Consider the following 26,610-nt stretch of genomic DNA (forward strand, 5'->3'; position numbering starts at 1 on the left):
TACCGGGGACCCAGCGCTGCAAGACAAGAACACTAACCACTACAGCACTATGCTGCCACAAATCTTACAAATCTTGGCTTATAAATCCTGGCTTACAAATCTTTATGGAGAATTGTTTTTTGTTGTAATATGTGGTGGTCGTTGGTGAATTTCTGATCCATTGTAAATTGCATTTCATAACTGATTTAGATATATGCATTGTGTAGAGCTGGGCATACATCTGGAAACTAGGTAGTCAATCGACCATCTTATTCCACTATTATAATGGGATGACAGAGCAGAAAAATGACAGGCTAGAAAACACAGCAGACATTACATACACAGGCGCAGCCTGATGACATCACTGTAACTGTACACTATCACAGGCTAATTTGCATACTGATTGGAGAAAGGAGCTGCTTGAGGAAGGAGGGGCTGGAGGAAGTAGAAATCAGCTGAATGGCACTGTAAACTTGCCAACCAACAGATGGCTGCACACACTGCACTAGAATGCAGTAACAAAAATAAGGTTATCTGACAGCTATATTACAGCAAACATACATTTTTATTTATTAAAGCAGTATTAAGCAACACATCAGATATTTTTACAGTATCAAATTTTAAGGTCAGTTCCACTTTAAAGGACTCTTTATTTGGGCCATGTGTGCTTTGCAAGAAGTAAAAGAACACTGAAAAAGAAAACTTATGGCCAAAGCATTTCCCACACTCAGCACAAATGTCTCACAAGCAGTATTTTACGTTCAAAACATTTCCCACACTCAGCACATGAATAGGGCTTCTCGCCAGTGTGAGATCTCTCATGTGTGACAAGGCTTCCTTTCCGCCCAAAACATTTCCCACACTCAGCACATGAAAAGGGCTTCTCACCAGTGTGAGATCTTTCATGTGTGACAAGGTATCCTTTCTGCCTAAAACATTTCCCACACTCAGCACACGAATAGGGCTTCTCACCAGTGTGAGATCTCATATGTATAACAAGTTTTGCTTTCTCTCCAAAACATTTCCCACACTCAACACATGAATAGGGTTTCTCACCAGTGTGACACATCTCATGTGTTATAAGGTGTTGTTTCCGCCCAAAACATTTCCCACACTCATCACATGAATAGGGCTTCTCACCAGTGTGACATCTCTCATGTAAGACAAGGTTTCCTTTCTGCCCAAAACATTTACCACACTCAGCACATGAATAAGGTTTCTCACCAGTGTGAGATCTCTCATGTATGACAAGGTCTGATTTCTGAGCAAAACCTTTCCCACACTCAGCACATGAATAGGGTTTCTCACCAGTGTGAGATCTCTCATGACGGACAAGAGATGATTTCTTGTCAAAATCTTTCCCACATGTGGAACAGATATGACACCATCCAGCAGAGAAAAAGCTGTGCTGAGTAGGAGGCCCCGCAGGGTTAGACAGGTGAAGGGAGTCTGGGGGAATATTTGGGGTAACCAGTATATCTGCAGGAGACTCTTGCCCAGTGACATAATCATTGGTTGTACCGTCTGTGGATATAAAGAGATGAGTCTCTGAGAGGTTCCTGATCCCGGGACTCCGCCCTGCAAATAGAGAAACATCATCACTTCCTGTTAGAGAATTCTGAGGGGAGGAGCAATTAACATTAGGGAGGGTCAGTGAGCTGCTGATAATTCCAAAATGATGCAGATTGGAAATGGGCCAGATGCAGCATCTTTGCATATAATTAGAATATAATTTTTACCATCTCAGAGTTATTGGCATGTCACTGACCATCGCTAGTTATCAGCCTGACAGAGAACTGCAGCAGGTTGTGCTCATTACAGGCAGCCAATCACATGATAATAACTTTGCTTTGCATTCATATTTTCTGTATCTCGAAATTTATACAATTAAATGAATTACCCGGGAAATGTGATTAGCTGCATACAATTTGCATTACATTTGCATACAAGTACAGTTATTTGCATCTCATTGACCTCCCTACACATAAAGCATTGGCCACACATTGACAAGCAGCAGATTGTACAGATTGATGAGACAATGGAAGCAATGTGTTACTCTTGTGACAACAGACCTATATGTACTTATAGCAAGAGATCTGTGTTATGTTTGTAGAGCAATGTGGTGTCACTTACACATTCTTATTACCATTGTGCAAATTCTTGTTCCCATTTGTGCAAATAAAGATATTGTGACATTACACAACATAAATTATAGGAGCTGCGAGGTGGAGGAATTATCTATTTATGTCATGGAGACCCCAAACCACTAATACTTCTGTAGCTGGATATAAATACATAACTTATATACCATATTTTTCTGACTATAAAACGCACCTAGATTTAGAACACAAAAATATGGGAAAAAATATATAACAACTTGGTGCACCTATGGTACAGAGGCAACTTGTCGAGGCCCCCCCCCATAATTTCCTTCTCCCAGTTACAGTTATACCCTAATTGAAGCAAGAACAGGAGGCTTGTGCTGCAATATAACATCAACATAGGGGTACCCCATTGAAATGCAACACTCCAGTGATCTGCACCTAGGACTACAACCTATGGAGATCCATCGCAAGACCAAAAAGCTGGCAAGGACAGCGCATCAAAACAGCCAGTGCACAGCTAGCAGGAACAATCAGCATTCTTGACAGTACTCACATTCATTTTGTCAGCAGGATATATCCTACCTAATAAAAGCTAACTGTCGCTGCGTCCAGCAGTCTTGTCCGTGTGTCCCAGGATTTTTGTTACTGCGCATGTGCGCAGTAACTGACAGCTGGGACCAGGGAGCTGGACGGGCGAGCGAGGTGGGCGGGTGCGGGTGGAGCGAGGTGGGCGAGTGAGGTGGGCGGGAGCGGGGGAGTGGGGTGGGCGTGTGCGCACGCCGGTTGCGTGCGCTTGCGCACTAGCGGCGGCGGCCGTGGACCTAGAGCCCGTTTTTAAACGGGCTGGGTCTACTAGTAGTGGATATATTTTGTATGTCTTATTGCGGAGTACAGTTGTTGAAATAGAAAGTAATAGATGGTCCTACCTTAAAAAAGTAGTCCATCCACTCCAGTCCAGACACTACTCCGCACTGGTTTCAGCCAGGCACTCACTGACATCACGTTCTCTCGAGACAGCCGTCACATGACCCAGTTGCTAAGGTGTAGGGAGGTTGTAGGCAGGACGCCTGCCTAGTTGCCATTCATCACCATTCATCAAGGAACAAGGATTCCCAATCACTGCCACAGCTACAACCTCCCTACACCTTAGCAACCGGGTCATGTGACGGCTGTCTCGAGAGAACGTGACGTCAGTGAGTGCCTGGCTGACACCAGTGCTGAGTAGTGTCTGTGCACAGCAGCTGCGGGGCTGCGGCTTCACCTGATCGCTGGAGATGAGACACACACGGGCACAGCAATCGACCTGAGGAAGCGGTTTTTCCACAAAACGCGTTGTCATTTAAAGGTGCCGAATAAAGTATTTCTTATATAACCTAGTGGATGGACTACTTTTTTAAGGTAGGACCATCTATTACTTTTTATTTGAGCAACTGTACTCCGCAATAAGACATACAAAATATATATACATTACGGGCGCCTCCTCCCCCATCCAGCTGATGATTCACCCCAAGCTTGGGGTCACCACTTTGGAATATGGATCTTTTGAAGAAGCTGTGACCACCAGCAGACAAGGCCGAGCGGGGACGGTACTTCCCTGCATGCACACTAAGTGGTTGCCTAGCTTGCAACCCAATTTTGTGAGTATAACAGCCTAAAGGTGGCCACACACGATACAATAAAATGATCCAATTTTACAGCAATTCGAGAAAAATGATTGGATCTCCCGAAAAAATCTAAAGCTTTTTTTTTTCATTCGACTGAAAAATCCGATCGGATTTCCTGTTTTCTTCGATTTTTATCAATCCGGAATGCCAGATATTTTTCTTCAAACTTTCTGAAGATTGTATGGTGTGTGTTAGATTGTCAATTTATTATTATACACACCCTAGCAATTTTGTCAGAGTTTTCAATCACTTTTATCATAATTGGGGAAAATTTGAACATAGGTGTGTGGTACATTGGTCATATTTTTGAAATGTTACAATCAGTCAGAAAAATTGATTGAAATTCTTAAATTGAACAGATATTTAAAAAAAATTGTATGGTGTGTGGCCACCTTAAGAATTACTTTATGAAATTCCAAATACTACACTAGATTGTGCTCCCGGTTCTCTTCCCGTCCTTTTCTCTACCTACCCACATCCATTTTGTGTCATCCCATCGCAGTCCTTATAGTAATTATAGGTCTTCACCTGGCCATTCAATTGCAGCCACCAGGCAGGGTTATGAAGAGGTGGGCACCCCAGCTAGTGTCTGTTAACATTTATCTAGGAGGAAGGTCCATTTGGCAACAGCAGAAGGGGACCGAATACCAGCCCCTCAGTTCACATAAGGAGAGCCGATTGGGTTAGCGGCAGCCACGAGAGAGGTATACAACTGTGGTGCCGCTGTTCACCTTCGCCATACAGTTCCGCCCTCCACATCCTGGTAGGTCTGGGCACAGGATCCTCAGCATAGCGGCGAGGCTGTGAGTACTGTAACAAGTTTTAATTAAACAAAGATAAAAAAAAAGTAGCACAGTTCCAGCCCTAATATAGCAATACTTTTCAAACAGACAAAAAAAGACGGGGTTTTCATAGAACCAGAATTCTCTTATTTATTCTTCATCAGTAAATCTCTTGATATTGCGTACAGGACATGTGGCCTTCACTTCACATAAAAAGACTGCCTGCCACGCGTTTCACGGCCAAAAGCCGCTTCCTCAGAGGCACACCATATACAATCAGCCGTGGTCCTATGGTGGACAGCGCCACAATCTAAAATTTGCAGAGAATTTGCTCTCAATGGCGATCCCAAGTGTAGCTGGGCTGCTGGAGATGCTCCAATATCAAGAGATTTACTGATGAAGAATAAATAAGAGAATTCTGGTTCTATGAAAACCCCGTCTTTTTTGTCTGTTTGAAAAACAAGTTTTAATTGCATGCCCCGCTGCCCATCTACTGCTATAATGCCGGTCGGAGGCACATAGGAAGCTGGCCAGCTAATGTAGAAGCCTAGCGATGAGGATGTTATCAAGATCTGCATGCGTGCCCAGCTCGCACGCTGCTACAAGCCGCCCAGCATCCTCTCTCACTTCACCCCACCCCACATAGCGGACAAGCTATGAAAACGTACAAATCTCACCGCGGACAGAGCTCACAGCCTCTCCTCTACGCTCATCTGCTGGCACGACCTTCATTCAGCTCCCTCTCGCCCATTCATTCGGCATATCAGCAGCGGGCAGCCAATTACGGTAAGCCGGTTACAGATCTTGCTAAAAGCCTCAGCTTCCTGTCTCCCTCCAACTGGCAATAAAGCAGTAGATAGGCAGCAGGGCATGCAATTGAAACTTGTTACAGTGCTCACAGCCTCGCTGCTATCCTCCACGTGCTATTACATTACCGCAGGGATAATTGGGGGAGGGTGGGGGAGACTGGGCAAAATATGTTGCATTCGGACTATAAGACACACTCACTTTTCACACCCAAATTTGGGGAAGAAAAAGTGTGTCTTATAGTCCAAAAAATAGGACACTCCTATGTATACAGTATAGTCATATCTCTCCTCCCATCCTTCTGTCCGATGAGGAACCAAACTGCTGCACACTGCAGCTCCTATTGGATAGGAGATCAGTGGGGGATGGGAAAGGGTGTGACTAGAAATTACTGACCCCCTGCAAAACTTGGGAAACTCCCTCTACCCATTTAACAAACCTGACATGACCCAATTTTTATTTTATTAAGTCATTAGTATTTCTCTATAGAGTTGTGCTTCCTCTTCCTCTTTCAGTGCCTCCTATGCCCTTCCCCCACACACTTATTTCAGTGCCTCCTCTATACCTGTGTGAAAGCCCCCTTCAATGCTTCCTGTGTGAATCCCAGGCTTTCTACCCCTTTAAATGAAAACCTTGATTTGTTTTTTTGCAATCACGTCACTCAGGTACTGCCATAAAAAGCTCTTAGGCTGGTCACGTTTCAGATGGAACATACATTTGCCTTCTCAAAACAGAAGGTGTTTGTTAAGAAGGTGTTTGTTATTATTCAGGTTGGAGTGAGCATGTGAGGTCTCCCACAATGCACCACTGCTGAATATGAAAATTGGCCCTTAGTTGTCCCAGAAAACACACCTCCAGAACTGCTGGAATGCAATGATGTGTTAGCTTGTTTCAGCTTTCAGGGACAAAAAAGGGATGATTTTCATATTCCGCAGTGGTGCATTGTGGGAAACCTTATATGCTCACTCCAACCTGAATAATCACAAGTGCGTTCTGTGTTGATTAGGCAAATTTCTGCTTTGCATACCGTAGCATTTTAGTAAGAGGGGTTTTTGGTCCTTTTTAGCCCCTTACACATGCCTAGGAGTTCTGGTTCACCATGAGCTTGCTGGGCAATGTGTAATGTGAGCTGGAGTAACAGGAGGACAGTCACAGCGGATGTGATGTAAAATGTGCTGTGACTTTCCATCATTGTCATGGCTGCCTACGTCACATCTGATTTCTGTCACTGCAATGGACTCCGCATACATCTCCAAACTAGTGATAGACGGACATTACGAATGAACGTTCGGGGACTACTCACAAAAAATTATAATGCTGGATTATAGAAGCACTCTGGGCCAAGAACACGTGCTTTTCAGCTGACTTCATGAACCACCAGAGCCACAGAAAGAGATCTAAAAACTCCTGACACTGCCGATGTCAAATCTGCTGCTTTGAAGCCTGACATACTGAGGTGATGAGAGGAGTCAGGCAGTGGGTGCAGGGCACTAAAGCAATCCTGACATACTGAGGTGATGAGAGGAGCCAGGCAGTGGGTGCAGGGCACTAAAGAAAGCCTGACATACCGAGGTGATGGGAGGAGTTAGGCAGTGGGTGCAGGGCACTAAAGCAAGCCTGACATACTGAGGTGATGGGAGGAGTCAGGAAGTGGGTGCAGGGCACTAAAGCAAGCCTGACATACTGAGGTGATGGGAGGAGTCAGGCAGTGGGTGCAGGGCACTAAAGCAAGCCTGACATACTGAGGTGATGGGAGGAGTCAGGAAGTGGGTGCAGGGCACTGAAGCAAGCCTGACATACTGAGGTGATGGGAGGAGTCAGGCAGTGGGTGCAGGGTAGTAAAACAAGCCTGTCAGCCATTTCACACTGCTGGCCACTTCTTCCGAGACTGTATCGCTTTATAGCCATATTTGTGGGTGTTTAAACCCAGTGCTGCATACTCATAGGTGGATAATGTCAGAATACTTCACATCTGGGTATAAGGCCGTGCACCTCAGGAAGAGCTGAGACGCAGGCAATTCCCCATAGATAATTGCACAAATTCCCCATAGATAGCTTCCTTGGTTGCTACGCAACTAGAGTTCACACTAAGGTGGCAGAACAATGACATGAGTGCTGGAACTAAATTAGCAGGAGTGTAACACTTTATTAGTTCAAACAGCAAAGGGCCACTGCTAAAGTCTCAGAGGAAAAGAGGGCAGCCCAGTGTGAGAGAATAAAGAGCTGTTACCAAATACTATCATGAATACACAGGGAGGCGGAGTCGGTGCAAAAATCATCCAACTCTGACTCCTCAGTTTATGAAACCACTGACTCCGACTCCACAGCCCTGGTTATAGATAGCAAAAATCTAACCTGAGCACATAGCATAACCCCTAATATGCCAGTCTGTGAGCAGTGACAGTCATACCAGCAATACAGATACACATTACTCTATATTTACTGCTGATTACTCACCTGTTCTGTCCTCTGTAACAGTGTCCTCCTCTTTACTTGTCCCTATCATGTCACCCTCCTCCATAGACTGCTGATCACTCCTCACATACGTCTCTTCTTCTTCCTCTTTACTTGTCCTCATCATGTCACCCTCCTCCATAGACTGCTGATCACTCCTCACATACGTCTCTTCTTCTTCCTCTTTAATAGTCCTCATCATGTCACCCTCCTCCATAGACTGCTGATCACTCCTCACATATGTCTCTTCTTCTTCCTCTTTAATTGTCCTCATCATGTCACCCTCCTCCATAGACTGCTGATCACTCCTCACATACGTCTTTTCTTTTTCCTCTTTAATTGTCTTCATCATGTCACCCTCCTCCATAGACTGCTGATCACTCCTCACATATGTCTCTTCTTCTTCCTTTTTAATTGTCCTCATCATGTCACCCTCCTCCATAGACTGCTGATCACTCCTCACATATGTCTCTTCTTCTTCCTCTTTACTTGTCCTCATCAGGTCACCCTCCTCCATATACTGCTGATCACTCCTCACATATGTCTCTTCTTCTTCATCTTTAATTGTCCTCAACATGTCACCATCCACCACAGACTGCTGATCACTTCTCACGTACATCTCTTTTTCTTCCTCTTTAATCAAAGCACTTTCATGCATCTTTTCTACACCCTAAGTGCACAAAGTGAGAGATAATTTAAAATGTGAACACAGATAACAGCATATGCAGGAGGAAACAATGTCACACAGTTTGGAGTCTCTGAGGACCTTCAGCCCCACCTACCTGATAATGGTGGGGGGTGGTGTGATATTCTTGTGGACAATCCTGGGAATAAAGAGGACCTGTACATCGCTCTGGTGAGTTTCTGTTACTGGATCCATCTGTAGGAAACACACACACACTGACTGAATACATTGTGCTATGTATTTATCAGATGATGGGGATCTAGGTGGACCAAAGGGATGAAAGTCTACTCTTACCTAGTGATATGAGGGTCAGCTGATTCTCCATCATGACATCCTTGTAGAGGTCCTTGTGTCCTCCTAAATAATGACACTCCTGCATGGAGAAATAGACATCCTGACACCTTATAGGAAATGGACAACAATGGTACAGTCCCCATCCAGTCACACCCCTTGCAGTTGCTGCATAATGTCCCATAATGCCCAGCACAACTCACCTCTCCTGTCAGCAGCTCCATCACCTTCCTGGTGATTTCCAGAATCTTCTGCTTGTTGTGTCTCTCAGATATCAGGGGTTGAGGTGGGGGCACCGTGATGGTCACATGATCACCAGACTTCACTGGAGGAAAACTCTGTACAGAAAGACCAACAGTAATGTCACATTATCTCCCAAAACCCTCCTCACCTCTCCAGTCAGGTAAGTGCAGGGCCGGTACAAAGTTCTCAAGCACTAGAGGTGTGGATTCCAAATCGGCCCACCTCACCCCTGAATGCATCCCCCCCCCCAAAGTATAGGTAGCCAGATGTGCCATAGTATTAGGCCGCTCCCTGCTCAGTATAGATAGCCACACCAGCCCACAGTATTAGATGGCTTCCCCAGTATAAGTAGCCAAGCATTAGGTAACCCCACTCCCGAGTTTAAATAGCCGAATGTGTCCCCCAGTTTTAGGCAGCCCCCAGTATAGAAAGCCAGATGAGCCTCCATTTTAGGCAGCCCCCCCTTCCCAGTATAGGTAGCCAGTTCAGCCCTCAGTATTAGGCGGCCTGCATCCCACAGTGTAGATAGCCACATGTGCCCCCAGTATTAGGCAGCCTGCATCCCTCAGTGTAGATAGCAAGATGTGCCCCCAGTATTAGGCATCTTGCCCCCCCCCCCCCAAGTGCAGATAGCCAGATGTGCCCCCAGTATTAGGCAGCCTGCATCCTCCCCAGTGTAGATAGCCAGATGTGCCTCCAGTATTAAGCAACCTGCATCCTCCAGTGTAGATAGCCAGATGTTCCCCCACTATTAGGCAGCCTGCATCCCCCAGTGCAGATAGCCAAATGTGCCCTCAGTATTCGACACACTGCCTCCCCCAGTGTAGATAGCCAGATGTGCCCCCAGTATTAGTCAGCCTGCATCCTCCAGTGTAGATAGCCAGATGTGCCCCCAGTATTAGGCAGCCTGCATTCCCCAGTGTAGATAGCCAGATGTGCCCCCCGGTATTAAGAAGCCCCTCCCCCCCCTTCCCAGTGTAGATAGCCACATGTGCCCCCAGTATTAGGCAGCCTGCATCCCCCAGTGTAGATAGCCAGGCACTTACAGCCTCATGTGCAGTCCCTCCCGTCTTATATAAGGGACACTTCCCATTTTCTTAGAACTGTAGATGGTGTACAGGTCCCGCCCGGTACTTTGCTCGTTGCTTTGGACGTCGAGGCTCTGTATTCATGCATACCACACGAACTTGGCGTTTGGGCTGTCGGTGCCTTTCTTGCAGAGTTGGGCCTTGAATCGGCCACACATAATAGATTCCTTTTGACATTACTGAAATTCCTTCTGACTAACAACATCTTTATTTTTGACGGTGACCACTACCTCCAGGTGCAGGGGGCAGCGATGGGGACAACATGTGCCCCGTCGTATGCTAACCTGTACCTGGGGGAGTGGGAGCGGGAGCTGTTCGCAGACGAGGCCCTCTCGATGTACCTGTGCCACATTTTAGTTCGGCACAGGTACATCGATGACGTCTTCGTGCTGTGGACGGGCAGCTGTACGGAATTGATTAAGTTTGTGGAATGCATAAACGTTAATTGTCGGAATCTTAAATTTACGATGAATTGTGACTACCACGAGATTCCTTTTTTGGATCTTCGTGTGAATTGCGATGACTCAGGTCTGATCAGCACGGGACTATTTAGAAAGGAGACATCCACAAACGCCTTATTGAAAGCCGATAGCTGCCATCCTGGGCATACAGTTAGAGGTATCCCGGTAGGTCAGTACCTAAGGGTTCGCTGCAACTGTACCAAACTTGAATCTTTTGAACAGGAGGCCGGCCAGCTGCGCAAGCGTTTTTAAGCACGGGGCTATAATGATAAAACTTTGAGAAAAGCTTACCAAAGAGCCCTGGGCAGCGATAGAGATAAACTACTCAGCCCGAACCGAGTGGTGAGATCTGGCCAACAGCAGACCAGACTCTGCACTCGGTTCTGCATGCAACATGGAGAAATTGTACGGATTTTAGACAAATATTGGTATATGTTGTGCAACGATTCGCGGTTGTCCCCGTTTGTTCCACCACGGCCAAATATCACATTTAAAAGAGGGATATGTTAGTTAACAGTCACATTTGAAGACAATACACGATTACACTGTCGCACCCTGGGGACCTATACATGTGGGTGCTGCAGTTTTTGTAGGCTTATGTATGTGGGGGCGTCTGTGGTGCTCCCGGATGGGAAACAGTGGAGATTGTCACATTATGTTAATTGTGCCACCAAATTTGTGGTTTACTTACTATTATGCCCCTGCGGGGCTTTTTATATAGGAAAGACAACACGTGAACTCAGAGAACGTATCTCTGAGCATGTGAAAAGTATAAGAAGTGTCAACTCCACTGCCCCAGTCGGGGTGCATTTCAGGCGGTACCATGGTGGAGATTCTAGGGGACTCAGATTTGTTGGGATTGATCGAGTTCATGGTTCAATAAGAGGGGGCAACCTAGACAGATTGCTTTGTCAAAGAGAGTGTCGCTGGATTTTCAATCTAAGAGCCACTTCTCCCCCAGGGCTAAATGAAATGGAGGGCTTCGCCCCCTTTCTCCCGCTATAGACGGGTTTCCGTTGAGAATTTGCTGTCTCTGTTGGGCGTTCACACACTGCCCACTGTGTGAGGGACTGTACCTGCTTCCTCCTGGGTGCTTTAGCCCCCTGCTGTGGGCTGCTCGGCGGTTCCAGCTTTAATAAGTCCTTCTCCCACTATTATTATATTTTTGATATATCTGGCAGATTTGCCGTTTTTTTAGGAGCTACTTTTGTTTGTAGCTTCCATTTGGTAACAAGGAAACTGAGATATACGGGTATGGGTGGAGATTACATAAAATGATGAATGTATAGTTTTGTAATCTTTGTAGATGAGTGAGATATGTGTCATGCATGCTCAGTTGCTATGGCTTCATTACCTTTCCGCGCTGTTGTTTATCCTTGGAGCCACCCGCCGTGCCCGACTCCATACTGGCATTAGGTTGCCATGGAGAGGTGCGGGCGCGTTGTCTCTGACTTCGGCCGGGCGGGTCTCTACTGCTCCTTCCGCCCGACGTAGTGCTGTGGGCGGAAATGGAGCATGGGATGGGGGATCCGCTCCGGCCAACGTGAAGCGTATGGCCATGCGCGTTCTCTGGCGCTCCTTCCGCCGCCGGATTGTAGCTGGCGGTTGTGGGGTAGGTGCTGAGGCGTTCCTGGCTAGCGCTGGGTACGCAGCGCGGAGGGGGTGGAGCCATGGATGGAGCGTGTCTGATAGGGCACAAATGCCGTTATAAGCGGCTGTCAGCTGTTTCTGGTGAACCACGCCTCCTGAGGAAACGAGGATATACTCGTGAAACATGTCGGGGCTGTGAAGTGGTATCACCGCTGGCTTGCCTGGCCTCCTGACCACCTCTCCATATGGAATCCTCCTCTGGCTGCCTAAGCATCATTCAGCCTTCGGCTCACACCATCACTATTCCCATTTAGAGGAGAATCTGCACGGCATTGTATCTGGCGACACCCAAAGCTAAAGATCTGGTGAGCAGTATATGTCACCACATTGAATCAGCACTGGAACCGCTTCTGCTCAGTTTTTGCTACTGAGCTGCCTTGCTTGCTTGTGCCTATGGACAGTGACTGATGATATTCAATTGCCGTGTTACTCAAACACAGACTCGTGTGTGACAGCATCAATCTGTTTGTTTGTGCTTTGCTTTATGAACATTGAATTGAGACACATCTCTGCTGTTTCTACTGGACACTAAGGCACATGTGCCAGTGCCACTCTTCAGCATATGCTGCTGCTGCTGGCCTGCTAATTGTCACTGCTTACACTCATTTGACTCTGCACTTTTGGTCACATCTTTGGAGGTGATAAAGAGACTGCTTAATACTCCATGTGATAAGGAGGTATCATGAATGAACTATATATTTGACAACGCAGTGCATTTCTTCAGCTGCTCTCTGCTTACAGCGGAAATCGAACAGGCATGTTAGTGCATCCTACTAACTAGAGTCCTATTAATACTGCAGAGACACTCTTTCTGCCTTGTGCTCCTGTATCAACTCAGTTTGAGTATGTGTGCTTGAACGTTGAGTCTGCTGTATGTGCTGTGGGGATACATGGATGGGGTGGTTAGGTTATGAAGTCAGGCTTATTTTAAATATACTATTTTTGATATAATAAAGATTTATACAATTTTTACTACTTTTGGATAAATTGTTTTATTGGTATGTACCACTCACCGCTTCTATTCCTTCCTACTCTGGTGTTTCTAGATAGCCAGATGTGCCCCCAGTATTAGGCAGCCTGCACCCCCCAGTGTAGATAGTCAGATGTGCCTCAAGTATTAGGCAGTCTGCATCCCCCAGTGTAGATAGCCACATGTGTCCCCAGTATTAGGCAGCCTGCACCCCCCAGTGTAGATAGCCAGATGTGTCCCCAGTATTAGGCAGCCTACATCCCTCAGTGTAGATAGCCAGATGTGTCCCCAGTATTAGGCAGCCTACATCCCTCAGTGTAGATAGCCAGATGTGTCCCCAGTATTAGGCAGCCTGCATCCCCCAGTGTAGATAGCCAGATGTGCCCCCGGTATTAGGCAGCCCCCCCTTCCCAGTGTAGATAGCCACATGTGCCCCCAGTATTAGGCAGCCTGCATCCCCCAGTGTAGATAGCCAGATGTGCCCCTAGTATTAGGCAGCCTGCATCCCCAGTGTAGATAGCCAGATGTACCCCCAGTATTAGGCAGCCTGCATCCCCCAGTGTAGATAGCCAGATGTGTCCCCAGTATTAGGCAGCCTGCATCCCCAGTGTAGATAGCCAGATGTACCCCCAGTATTAGGCAGCCTGCATCCCCCAGTGTAGATAGCCAGATGTGCCCCCAGTATTAGGCAGCCTGCATCCCCCAGTGTAGATAGCCAGATGTGCCCCTAGTATTAGGCAGCCTGCATTACACAGTGTAGATAGCCAGATGTGTCCCCAGTATTAGGCAGCCTGCATCCTCCAGTGTAGATAGCCAGATGTGCCCCCAGTATTAGTCAGCCTGCATCCCCCAGTGTAGATAGCCAGATGAGCCCCCAGTATTAGTCAGCCTGCATCCTACAGTGTAGATAGCCAGATGTGCCCCCAGTATTAGGCAGCCTGCATTCCCCAGTGTAGATAGCCACATGTGCCCTTAGTATTAGGCAGCCTGCATCCCCCAGTGTAGATAGCCAGATGTGCCCCTAGTATTAGGCAGCCTGCATCACACAGTGTAGATAGCCAGATGTGTCCCCAGTATTAGGCAGCCTGCATCCTCCAGTGTAGATAGCCAGATGTACCCCCAGTATTAGGCAGCCTGCATCCCCCAGTGTAGATAGCCAGATGTGTCCCCAGTATTAGGCAGCCTGCATCCCCAGTGTAGATAGCCAGATGTGTCCCCAGTATTAGGCAGCCTGCATGCCCCAGTGTAGATAGCCAGATTTGCCCCCAGTATTAGACAGCCCGAATCCCCCAGTGTAGATAGCCAGATGTGTCCCCAGTATTAGGCAGCCTGCATCCCCCAGTGTAGATAGCCAGATGTGCCCCCAGTATTAGGCAGCCTGCATCCCCCAGTGTAGATAGCCAGATGTATCCCCAGTATTAGGCAGCCTGCATCCCTCAGTGTAGTTAGCCAGATGTGTCCCCAGTATTAGGCTGCCTGCACCCCCCAGTGTAGATAGCCAGATGTGCCCCCAGTATTAGGCAGCCTGCATCCCTCAGTGTAGATAGCCAGATGTGTCCCCAGTATTAGGCAGCCTGCATCCCCCAGTGTAGATAGCCATATGTGCCCCCAGTATTAGGCAGCCTGCATCCCCCAGTGTAGATAGCCAGATGTGCCCCTAGTATTAGGCAGCCTGCATCCCACAGTGTAGATAGCCAGATGTGTCCCCAGTATTAGGCAGCCTGCATCCTCCAGTGTAGATAGCCAGATGTGCCCACAGTATTAGTCAGCCTGCATCCCCCAGTGTAGATAGCCAGATGAGCCCCCAGTATTAGTCAGCCTGCATCCTCCAGTGTAGACAGCCAGATGTGCCCCCAGTATTAGGCAGCCTGCATTCCCCAGTGTAGATAGCCACATGTGCCCTTAGTATTAGGCAGCCTGCATCCCCCAGTGTAGATAGCCAGATGTGTCCCCAGTATTAGGCAGCCTGCATCCCCCAGTGTAGATAGCCAGATGTGTCCCCAGTATTAGGCAGCCTGCATCCCCCAGTGCAGATAGCCAGATGTGCCCTCAGTATTCGACACACTGCCTCCCCCAGTGTAGATAGCCAGATGTGCCCCCAGTATTAGGCAGCCTGCATCCCCCAGTGTAGATAGCCAGATGTGCCCCCAGTATTAGGCAGCCTGCATCCCCCAGTGTAGATAGCCAGATGTGCCCCCCCGGTATTAGGCAGCCCCCCCCCTTCCCAGTGTAGATAGCCACATGTGCCCCCAGTATTAGGCAGCCTGCATCCCCCAGTGTAGATAGACATATGTGCCCCCAGTATTAGGCAGCCTGCATCCCCCAGTGTAGATAGCTAGATGTACCCCTAGTATTAGGCAGCCTGCATCCCTCAGTGTAGATAGCCAGATGTGTCCCCAGTATTATGCAGCCTGCATCCCCCAGTGTAGATAGCCATATGTGCCCCCGGTATTAGGCAGCCCCCCTTCCCAGTGTAGATAGCCAGATGTGTCCCCAGTATTAGGCAGCCCCCGCTTCCCAGTGTAGATAGTCACATGTGCCCCCAGTATTAGGCAGCCTGCATCACCCAGTGTAGATAACCATATGTGCCCCCAGTATTAGGCAGCCTGCATCCCCCAGTGTAGATAGCCATATGTGCCCCCACTATTAGGCAGCCTGCATCCCCCAGTGCAGATAGCCAGATGTGCCCCCAGTATTAGGCAGCCTGCATTCCCCAGTGTAGATAGCCAGATGTGCCCCCCGGTATTAGGCAGCCCCCCCCCCTTCCCAGTGTAGATAGCCACGTGTGCCCCCAGTATTAGGCAGCCTGCATCCCCCAGTATAGAAAACCAGATGTGCCCCCAGTATTAGGCAGCCTGCATCCCCCAGTGTAGATAGCCAGATGTGCCTCAAGTATTAGGCAGTCTGCATCCCCCAGTGTAGATAGCTAGATGTACCCCCAGTATTAGGCAGCCTGCATCCCCCAGTGTAGATAGCCAGATGTGCCCCCGGTATTAGGCACCCCCCCCTTCCCAGTGTAGATAGCCACATGTGCCCCCAGTATTAGGCAGCCTGCATCCCCCAGTGTATATAGCCAGATGTGCCCCTAGTATTAGGCAGCCTGCATCCCACAGTGTAGATAGCCAGATGTGTCCCCAGTATTAGGAAGCCTGCATCCTCCAGTGTAGATAGCCAGATGTGCCCCCAGTATTAGTCAGCCTGCATCCGCCAGTGTAGATAGCCAGATGAGCCCCCAGTATTAGTCAGCCTGCATCCCCCAGTGTAGATAGCCAGATGTTCCCCCACTATTAGGCAGCCTGCATCCCCCAGTGCAGATAGCCAGATGTGCCCCCAGTATTAGGCAGCCTGCATCCCTCAGTGTAGATAGCCAGATGTGTCCCCAGTATTAGGCAGCCTGCATCCCTCAGTGTAGATAGCCACATGTGCCCCCAGTATTAGGCAGCCTGCATCCCCCAGTGTAGATAGCCATATGTGCCCCCAGTATTATGCAGCCTGCATCCCCCAGTGTAGATAGCCCGATGTTCCCCCAGTATTAGGCAGCCTGCATCCCCCAGTGCAGATAGCCAGATGTGCCCTCAGTATTCGACACACTGCATCCCCCACTGTAGATAGCCAGATGTGCCCCCAGTATTAGGCAGCCTGCATCCCCCAGTGTAGATAGCCAGATGTGCCCCCCGGTATTAGGCAGCCCTTCCTTCCCAGTGTAGATAGCCACATGTGCCCCCAGTATTAGGCAGCCTGCACCCCCCAGTGTAGATAGCCAGATGTGCCCCCAGTATTAGGCAGCCTGCATCCCCCAGTGTAGATAGCCAGATGTGCCCCCAGTATTAGGCAGCCTGCATCCCACAGTGTAGATAGCCAGATGTGTCCCCAGTATTAGGCAGCCTGCATCCCCCAGTGTAGATAGCCAGATGTGCCCCCCAGTATTAGGCAGCCCTTCCTTCCCAGTGTAGATAGCCACATGTGCCCCCAGTATTAGGCAGCCTGCATCCCCCAGTGTAGATAGCCACATGTGCCCCCAGTATTAGGCAGCCTGCATCCCCCAGTGTAGATAGCCAGATGTGTCCCCAGTATTAGGCAGCCTGCATCCCCCAGTGTAGATAGCCAGATGTGCCCCCAGTATTAGGCAGCCTGCATCCCCCAGTGTAGATAGCCAGATGTGCCCCCAGTATTAGGCAGCCTGCATCCCACAGTGTAGATAGCCAGATGTGTCCCCAGTATTAGGCAGCCTGCATCCCCCAGTGTAGATAGCCAGATGTGCCCCCAGTATTAGGCAGCCTGCATCCCCCAGTGTAGATAGCCAGATGTGCCCCCAGTATTAGTCAGCCTGCATCCTCCAGTGTAGATAGCCACATGTGCCCCCAGTATTAGGCAGCCTGCATCCTCCAGTGTAGATAGCCACATGTGCCCCCAGTATTAGTCAGCCTGCATCCTCCAGTGTAGATAGCCACATGTGCCCCCAGTATTAGGCAGCCTGCATCCTCCAGTGTAGATAGCCACATGTGTCCCCAGTATTAGGCAGCCTGCATCCTCCAGTGTAGATAGCCACATGTGCCCCCAGTATTAGGCAGCCTGCATCCTCCAGTGTAGATAGCTAGATGTGTCCCCAGTATTAGGCAGCCTGCATCCCCCAGTGTAGATAGCCAGATGTGTCCCCAGTATTAGGCAGCCTGCATCCCCCAGTGTAGATAGCCAGATGTGCCCCCAGTATTAGGCAGCCTGCATCCCTCAGTGTAGATAGAGAGATGTGCCCCCAGAATTAGGCAGCCTGCATCCCTCAGTGTAGATAGCCAGATGTGCTCCCAGCATTCAACACACTGCATCCCCCAGTGTAGATAGCCAGATGAGCCCCCAGTATTAGATAGCCATTCTCAGTGTAGAAAGCCAGCTGAGCTCAGCTGTGTCAGGATCACTGCATCGCCTCTTCTCCCTCTATTTATGAAAATATTAGGTAACACCACTAGAGCAGAGTTTTCCAACCTCTGGTACGCGTACCACCGATGGTACTTTGCTGTTGGCCAGGTGGTACACACCAGGTTTGCCTGCCACTTTATTGCCCTCCAGCTATTTGTCCTGTCCTGCCTCGAGGGATAAAAACAAGGGGTAATGTTCGCAATCAGTAATGAAATTACATGTGAAGTTGTTCACTGACATTCAGACCCTAATAGAAGGTACATCATACTCGCAGCTAGATAGCCCCCATCTGCTGAAAAGCTTTATGGAGATGAAGATTTCATTTTTCAGCACGACCTGGCACCTGCTCACAGTGCCAAAACCACTTGTAAATGATTTACTGACCATGGTATTACTGTGCTCAATTGGCCTGCCAACTCTCCTGACCTGAACCCCATAGAGAATCTGTAGGATATTGTGAAGAGAAAGTTGAGAGACGCAAGACCCAACACTCTGGATGAGCTTAAGGCTGCTATCGAAGCATCCTGCGCCTCCATAACACCTGATCAGTGCCACAGGCTGATTGCCTCCATGCCACGGCGCATTGAAGCAGTCATTTCTGCAAAAGGATTCCCAACCAAGTATTGAGTGCATAACTGAACATAATTATTTGAAGGTTGACTTTTTTTTGTTTTAAAAACACTTTTCTATTGGTCGGATGAAATATGCTAATTTTTTGAGATAGGAATTTTGAGTTTTCATGAGCTGTATGCCAAAACCATCAATATTAAAACAATAAAAGGCTTGAACTACTTCAGTTGTGTGTATTTGAATCTAAAATATATGAAAGCTTAATGTTTATCAGTACATTACAAAACATAATGAACTTTATCACAATATGCTAATTTTTTTTTCAGAAGATCCTGTATATATATATATATATATATATATATATATATATATATATATATATATATATATATATATATATATATATATATATATATATATATATATATATATATATATATATATATATATATATATATATATATATATATAGTGGTGTGAAAAACTATTTGCCCCCTTCCTGATTTCTTGTTCTTTTGCATGTTTGTCACACTTAAATGTTTCTGCTCATCAAAAACCGTTAACTATTAGTCAAAGATAACATAATTGAACACAAAATGCAGTTTTAAATGATGGTTTTTATAATTTAGTGAGAAAAAAAACTCCAAATCTACATGGCCCTGTGTGAAAAAGTGATTGCCCCCCTTGTTAAAAAAATAACTTAACTGTGGTTTATCACACCTAAGTTCAATTTCTGTAGTCACCCCCAGGCCTGATTACTGCCACACCTGTTTCAATCAAGAAATCACTTAAATAGGAGCTATCAGACACAGAGAAGTAGACCGAAAGCACCTCAAAAGCTAGACATCATGCCAAGATCCAAAGATATTCAGGAACAAATGAGAACAAAAGTACTGTAATTGAGATCTATCAGTCTGGTAAAGGTTATAAAGCCATTTCTAAAGCTTTGTGACTCCAGCGAACCACAGTGAGAGCCATTATCCACAAATGGCAAAAACATGGAACAATGATGAACCTTCCCAGAAGTGGCCGGCCGACCAAAATTACCCCAAGAGCGCAGAGAAAACTCATCCGAGAGGCCACAAAAGACCCCAGGACAACATCTAAAGAACTGCAGGCCTCACTTGCCTCAATTAAGGTCAGTGTTCACGACTCCACCATAAGAAAGAGACTGGGCAAAAATGGCCTGCATGGCAGATATCCAAGGCGCGAACCACTTTTAAGCAAAAAGAACATTAAGGCTTGTCTCAATTTTGCTAAAAAAAACATCTCAATGATTGCCAAGACTTTTGGGAAAATACCTTGTGGACCGACGAGACAAAAGTTGAACTTTTTGGAAGGTGCGTGTCCCGTTACATCTGGCGTAGAAGTAACACAGCATTTCAGCAAAAGAACATCATACCAACAGTAAAATATGGTGGTGGTAGTGTGATGGTCTGGGGTTGTTTTGCTGCTTCAGGACCTGGAAGGCTTGCTGTGATAGATGGAACCATGAATTCTACTGTCTGCCAAAAAATCCTGGAGGAGAATGTCCGGCCATCTGTTCATCAACTCAAGCTGAAGCGATCTTGGGTGCTGCAGCAGGATAAAGACCCAAAACACACCAGCAAATCCATCTCTGAATGGCTGAAGAAAAACAAAATGAAGACTTTGGAGTGGCCTAGTCAAAGTCCTGACCTGAATCCTATTGAGATGTTGTGGCATGACCTTAAAAAGGCGGTTCATGCTAGAAAACCTGCAAAAAAAATTCTGCAAAGATGAGTGGGCCAAAATTCCTCCAGAGTGCTGTAAAAGACTCGTTGCAAGTTATCGCAAACGCTTGATTGCAGTTATTGCTGCTAAGGGTGGCCCAACCAGTTATTAGGTTCAGGGGGCAATTTCTTTTTCACACAGGGCCATGTAGGTTTTGAGTTTTTTTTCTCAGTAAATAATAAAAAACATTATTTAAAACTGCATTTTGTGTTCAATTATGTTATCTTTGACTAATAGTTAACGGTTTTTGATGAGCAGAAACATTTAAGTGTGACAAACATGCAAAAGAATAAGAAATCAGGAAGGGGGCAAATAGTTTTTCACACCACTGTATATATATACCGTATTTTTCGGACTATAAGACGCACTTTTTCTCCCCCAAAAGTGGGGAGAAAAAGTCCCTGCATCTTATAGTCCGAATGTGCCAATTTTGTGCGCTCCAACTCTCCTCCGTCTGCAGCCCACTACATGCTAATGGCCCGCCACCCGACCCTCCTGCTTGCCCTTTGACAGGAAAAGGAAGTGAAGTGAGTGTCCGTGTAATGCTGTGCCCCGACCCTCCCAATTGTCCGAAAAGGCTACCCGCCACACTGCCGATACATACAAAGCACGGCTGGCGAGATCTGTTTGAGGCAGTACAGCTGACACCCCGCCTGGTCCCACTGCAATGCCACTTACCACATGTCCACTGGCTGCCGATTCAGATCAAAGTACCCCCTTTCCTGCCCCGTCCTGCCTCTGAAATGAAGATGGGTCAGCACGAATCTGCGCAGTCAGTCATCAGCACAACTACCAATCAGGAAGGGGGCGCTGCCCCAGACCACCTATCGCAGCGCTCACTGCTCCCGGCTTGTTTCATAACTGGCCGCGATGGTCTCGCGGGCGGGACCATTCGGGCCAATCACTGTACAGCATCAGCGCCTGTTAGAAAACGAGCAGTGAGCGCTGCGATAGGTGGTCTGGGGCAGCGCCCCATCTGATTGGTAGTTGTGCTGTGGACTGTCTGCGCAGATCCGTGCTGACCCTTCTTCATTTCCGAGGCAGGACGGGGGAGAAAAGGGGGTACTTTGAGCTGAATCGGCAGCCAGTGGACATGTGGTAAGTGGCATTGCAGTGGGACCAGGCGGGGTGTCAGCTGTACTGCCTCAAACAGATCTCGCCAGCCGTGCTTTGTATGTATCGGCAGTGTGGCGGGTAGCCTTTTCGGACATGTGGTAAGTGGCATTGCGGTGGGTCCAGGCGGGGTGTCAGCTGTACTGCCTCAAACATATCTCCCTGGCTCCATGCACGCAGCGTCTCCGGCTACTGTAACACTGTCACAGCCCTGCCTGGCCCACTTACACAGTTCACGTCTCTGAAAGAAAGAGGAGGAGGAGGAGGAGGACACTGGACACAATGGGGCCCTTGACACAGGGGGACACTGGACACAGGTGGGCAATGGACTTAGGGACACTGGACACAGAGGGGCACAGGACCAGGGGACACAGGGATGCTGGACACAGAGGGGCACTGGACCAGGGGACACAGGGATGCTGGACACAGAGGGGCACTGGACCAGGGGACACTGGACACAGGGATGCTGGACACAGGGATTCTGGACACAGAGGGGCACTGGACAATGGGATACTGGACACAGCGAGGCAATAGACATGGTGGCAGGGGACACTGGACACAGAGGGGCACTGGACCAGGGGACACTGGACACAAGGATGCTGGACACAGAGGGGCACAGGACCAGGGGACACAGGGATGCTGGACACAGAGGGGCACTGGACCAGGGGACACAGGGATGCTGGACACAGAGGGGCACTGGACCAGGGGACACTGGACACAGGGATGCTGGACACAGAGGGGCACTGGACCAGGGGACACTGGGCACAGGGATGCTGGACACAGAGGGGCACTGGACCAGGGGACACTGGGCACAGGGATGCTGGACACAGAGGGGCACTGGACCAGGGGACACTGGACACAGCGAGGCAATAGACATGGTGGCTGGGGACACTGAACACAGAGGGGACACTGGACACTAGGGAGGGCACTGGACATGAGGACAGGGGTCACTGGACACAGGGGGACACGAGTGGTACAAGGGGGACATAGGGGGAGAAGGACCATAAGATGCCCTGAACCATGGACGCACTAGGTTTACTATATATTTTTTTTCCCCTTGGTTTTTGTCCTCAAAACCTAGGTGCGTCTTATAGTCCGGAGCGTCTTATAGTCCGAAAAATACGGTATATATACAGTGGAGGAAATAATTATTTGACCCCTCACTGATTTTGTAAGTTTGTCCAATGACAGAGAAATGAAAAGTCTCAGAGCAGTATCATTTCAATGGTAGGTTTATTTTAACAGTGGCAGATAGCACATCAAAAGGAAAATCGAAAAAATAACCTTAAATAAAAGATAGCAACTGATTTGCATTTCATTGAGTGAAATAAGTTTTTGAACCCCTACCAACCATTAAGAGTTCTGGCTCCCACAGAGTGGTTAGACACTTCTACTCAATTAGTCACCCTCATTAACCCCCCTGGCGGTTTGCAAAAAATCCGCCAGGGGGCAGCAAATCTTTTTTTTTAATTTTTTTTTTTTTTTTTTCATGTAGCGAGACAAAGTCTCGCTACATGATAGCCGCTGCTCAGCGGCATCCCCCCAGCCCCTCCGATCGCCTCCAGCGATCGGAGATCAGGAGATCCCGTTCAAAGAACGGGATCTCCTGGAGGGCTTCCCCCGTCGCCATGGCGACGGGCGGGATGACGTCACCGACGTCATCGACGTCGTGACGTCAGAGGGGACTCCGATCTGCCCCATAGCGCTGCCTGGCACTGATTGGCCAGGCAGTGCACGGGGTCTGGGGGGGGGGGGGGCGGCCGCGGCGAGAGGAATTGCGGCGGATCGGCGGGTAGCGGCGGCGATCAGATGCTACACGCAGCTAGCAAAGTGCTAGCTGCGTGTAGCAAAAAAAAAATTATGCAAATCGGCCCAGCGGGGCCTGAGCGGTGCCTCCCGGCGGCATAGCCCGTGCTCAGCACGGGCTTACCGCCAGGGAGGTTAAGGACACCTGTCTTAACTAGTCACCTGTATAAAAGACACCTGTCCACAGAGTCAATCAATCAAGCAGACTCCAAACTCTCCAACATGGGAAAGACCAAAGAGCTGTCCAAGGATGTCAGAGACAAAATTGTAGATCTGCACAAGGCTGGAATGGGCTACAAAACCATTAGCAAGAAGCTGGGAGAGAAGGTGACAACTGTAGGTGTGATTGTTCGAAAATGGAAGGAGCACAAAATGACCATCGATCGACCTCGCTCTGGGGCTCCACGCAAGATCTCACCTTGTGGGGTGTCAATGGTTCTGAGAAAGGTGAAAAAGCATCCTAGAACTACACGGGAGGAGTTAGTGAATGACCTCAAATTAGCAGGGACCACAGTCACCAAGAAAACCATTGGAAACACATTACACCGCAATGGATTAAAATCCTGCAGGGCTCGCAAGGTCCCCCTGCTCAAGAAGGCACATGTGCAGGCCCGTCTGAAGTTTGCCAATGAACACCTGAATGATTCTGTGAGTGACTGGGAGAAGGTGCTGTGGTCTGATGAGACCAAAATAGAGCTCTTTGGCATTAACTCAACTCACTGTGTTTGGAGGAAGAAAAATGCTGCCTATGACCCCCAAAACACCGTCCCCACCGTCAAGCATGGTGGTGGAAACATTTTGCTTTGGGGGTGTTTTTCTGCTAAGGGCACAGGACAACTTAATCGCATTAACGGGAAAATGGACGGAGCCATGTATCGTGAAATCCTGAACGACAACCTCCTTCCCTCTGCCAGGAAACTAAAAATGGGTGGGTCGTGGATGGGTGTTCCAGCACGACAATGACCCAAAACATACAGCAAAGGCAACAAAGGAGTGGCTCAAGAAGAAGCACATTAAGGTCATGGAGTGGCCTAGTCAGTCTCCGGACCTTAATCCAATAGAAAACCTATGGAGGGAGCTCAAGCTCAAAGTTGCACAGAGACAGCCTCGAAACCTTAGGGATTTAGAGATGATCTGCAAAGAGGAGTGGACCAACATTCCTCCTAAACTGTGTGCAAACTTGGTCATCAATTACAAGAAACGTTTGACCTCTGTGCTTGCAAACAAGGGTTTTTCCACTAAGTATTAAGTCTATATATATATACACACACACACACACACACACCTGGCGACCTATTCTGGGGACATCTATACACATGGCTACTTATATTGGGGACACCTGTAGTCGTGGCTACCTAAACTGGGGAAACCTATAGACCTGGCTATTTATACTGGGGACACCTATAGACCTGATTACCTACACTGGGGCCACCTTTTTTGGGAGAACTGCCAGATTATCTGCATTTTTGGGGAACTGCTGCTGCCAGATTAAGTGTATTTTGGGTAACCGCTGCCAGATTATGTGTATGTTGGGGGAACCGCTGCTGCCAGATTACATCTATTTTGGGGGGGAACCACTGCCATATTATGTTGGAAGAACCTCTGCCAGATTACATGTATTTTGGGTGAAATGCTGTAAAATTACATGTATTTGGGGGGGGGGGGGGGGGGAACTGTATGGCAGAGCTCAAACTTTCCTGGCAGACCTTTAACAGCACTGCTAAAGTCATCTATATTCTGCCCCAATCATGACCACGCCCATTATAACATTACATTCTGGAGGATAATGGCAATGCTGGGGGATACAGGGATGGCATGGCTACAATGGAAAAGAAATAGCATTACTGGGGTTACATACTGGAGGGTAATGACAAAGCTGGGGAACACGGCTATACTTGATGGACATGTTTTCATGGCTCTGTGAATTATTACTAGGAACGCAAGATGTCAGCCATAATCTATGGCGCATATAGGGAGGGGGAGGGGGCACTAGAAAACTAGCAAACAAGTCACAACAATTATATAAAAGTCTCTTGTATGATCAGGATAGTGACAGGTGTACTATGACTTCCTCTGTAACAAAGTATGTCCACCCCGACCTCTGCCCTGCTCAATATAAAACAATCACACAATTACCTCTTCCAACAGTGTCTCCTCTCCTGTCCTGCGACTTCTTGTCTCGCGGTGTTACATGATCACTTCCAATTCTTGGTTTAATCCCCTCCCCTCTGTGCGTTCCACCTGGAAAAAGGGACATCTTGTGGTGAATTGGCTAACTGCAGCCTCTGTTTGTGGCAATAGGTAGCCATCAGAGGCAAGAAAATGAAATAAAATATTTTACAACAGTTTAAAAACAGGAAGAAGATCCTTCATACATTCCTAAATCCTTTTTTAAAAAACTACAGTCATTGCTACTCTCTATTACTTGGGGTAAATCCAGAGCGAAACTCAAATTTGATATACTACAGTGCCCCACGTCATCAGGAGGTCTGGCCCTCCCTGACCCACAATTATATTACTTTGCATCACAAATGGAACAACTGGCACATTGCTTTACCACTGACTCCCTACAAACTCCAGAACTGCTGGGCTTTTTAGCCCATGACCGTGCTAAGAACTTGCCTTTTGCCCTTTTGAAGGGCACTTTAATCACACCTGGCACAAAAAATACAATTCTAACGCAAGCTACTAAAATATGGGAAAACTCCAATAAAATGATCCCCTACAAAATATGGGAATACCACACCCCCCTATGGCAATCCTTTGCTTCCAGAACTCTATTCCCTCCCCAACTCTTCAACATGGGCAGACAAAGGCATCTTATATTTCGGACAAGTAATTCATAACACCGCAATACTCCCCTTTCCAACCTTACAAAACCGATTCCTTCTTCCTCCTCTTTTTCAATTTTTATATCTTCAGCTTAAACATGCCTTAAAAGCACAATTTCCCTCAGGCCTTCCTACTACTGGAGTATCACTAATAATGGAATTTCTAAAAGAAGGCCACATGAAGCACCTTATCGGGTTATTATACGCTCTTCTGCTTGAGTACCAGTCTGCTCCAGTACTGGACCACTCCCTTAAAAAATGGATGCAGGTTGGTGTTCAACTAGATGAAGAGGAATGGGAAGACTGCTTACTAACCCCCGATTGGTATGCCCCTGCATAAGGGAGAGGCTAACTCAAATATACACTCTGCTCTAAAGTTACCTTACCCCCGCCCGAATTGCTAAATTTTCTACTTCCAACTCCCCTACCTGCCCCAAATGTTCAT

General features: G+C 47.8%; 1 protein-coding gene across 1 annotated transcript; it reads right to left on the reverse strand.

The window, feature by feature from the left end:
• Positions 1-525: 525 nt before the first annotated feature.
• LOC137535314 (uncharacterized) lies at positions 526-25,556 on the reverse strand. Its single transcript, XM_068257143.1, has 6 exons — positions 25,471-25,556; positions 8,971-9,105; positions 8,771-8,849; positions 8,574-8,671; positions 7,795-8,461; positions 526-1,557 (listed from the first exon to the last, which is right to left on the reverse strand). Exons 2-6 carry the CDS (start codon positions 8,989-8,991, stop codon positions 707-709), a joined length of 1,716 nt encoding a protein of 571 aa, XP_068113244.1. The 5' UTR covers positions 8,992-9,105; positions 25,471-25,556; the 3' UTR covers positions 526-706.
• Between the last annotated feature and the right edge of the window lie 1,054 nt (positions 25,557-26,610).

This window comes from Hyperolius riggenbachi, chromosome 10 (assembly GCF_040937935.1).
Source record: "Hyperolius riggenbachi isolate aHypRig1 chromosome 10, aHypRig1.pri, whole genome shotgun sequence".
NCBI classification, from domain to species: domain Eukaryota; kingdom Metazoa; phylum Chordata; class Amphibia; order Anura; family Hyperoliidae; genus Hyperolius; species Hyperolius riggenbachi.

Bases quoted from the DNA above. Each gene is read 5' to 3' on its own strand.
- LOC137535314 (XM_068257143.1), bottom strand. From the start codon at position 8,991: ATGGAGCTGCTGACAGGAGAG. The intron at 8,850-8,970 runs GTGAGTTGTGCT...TTCTCCATGCAG, and splicing joins TGGAGCTGCTGACAGGAGAG to GAGTGTCATTATTTAGGAGG. The intron at 8,462-8,573 runs GTAGGTGGGGCT...TTGTGCACTTAG, and splicing joins CCACCCCCCACCATTATCAG to GGTGTAGAAAAGATGCATGA.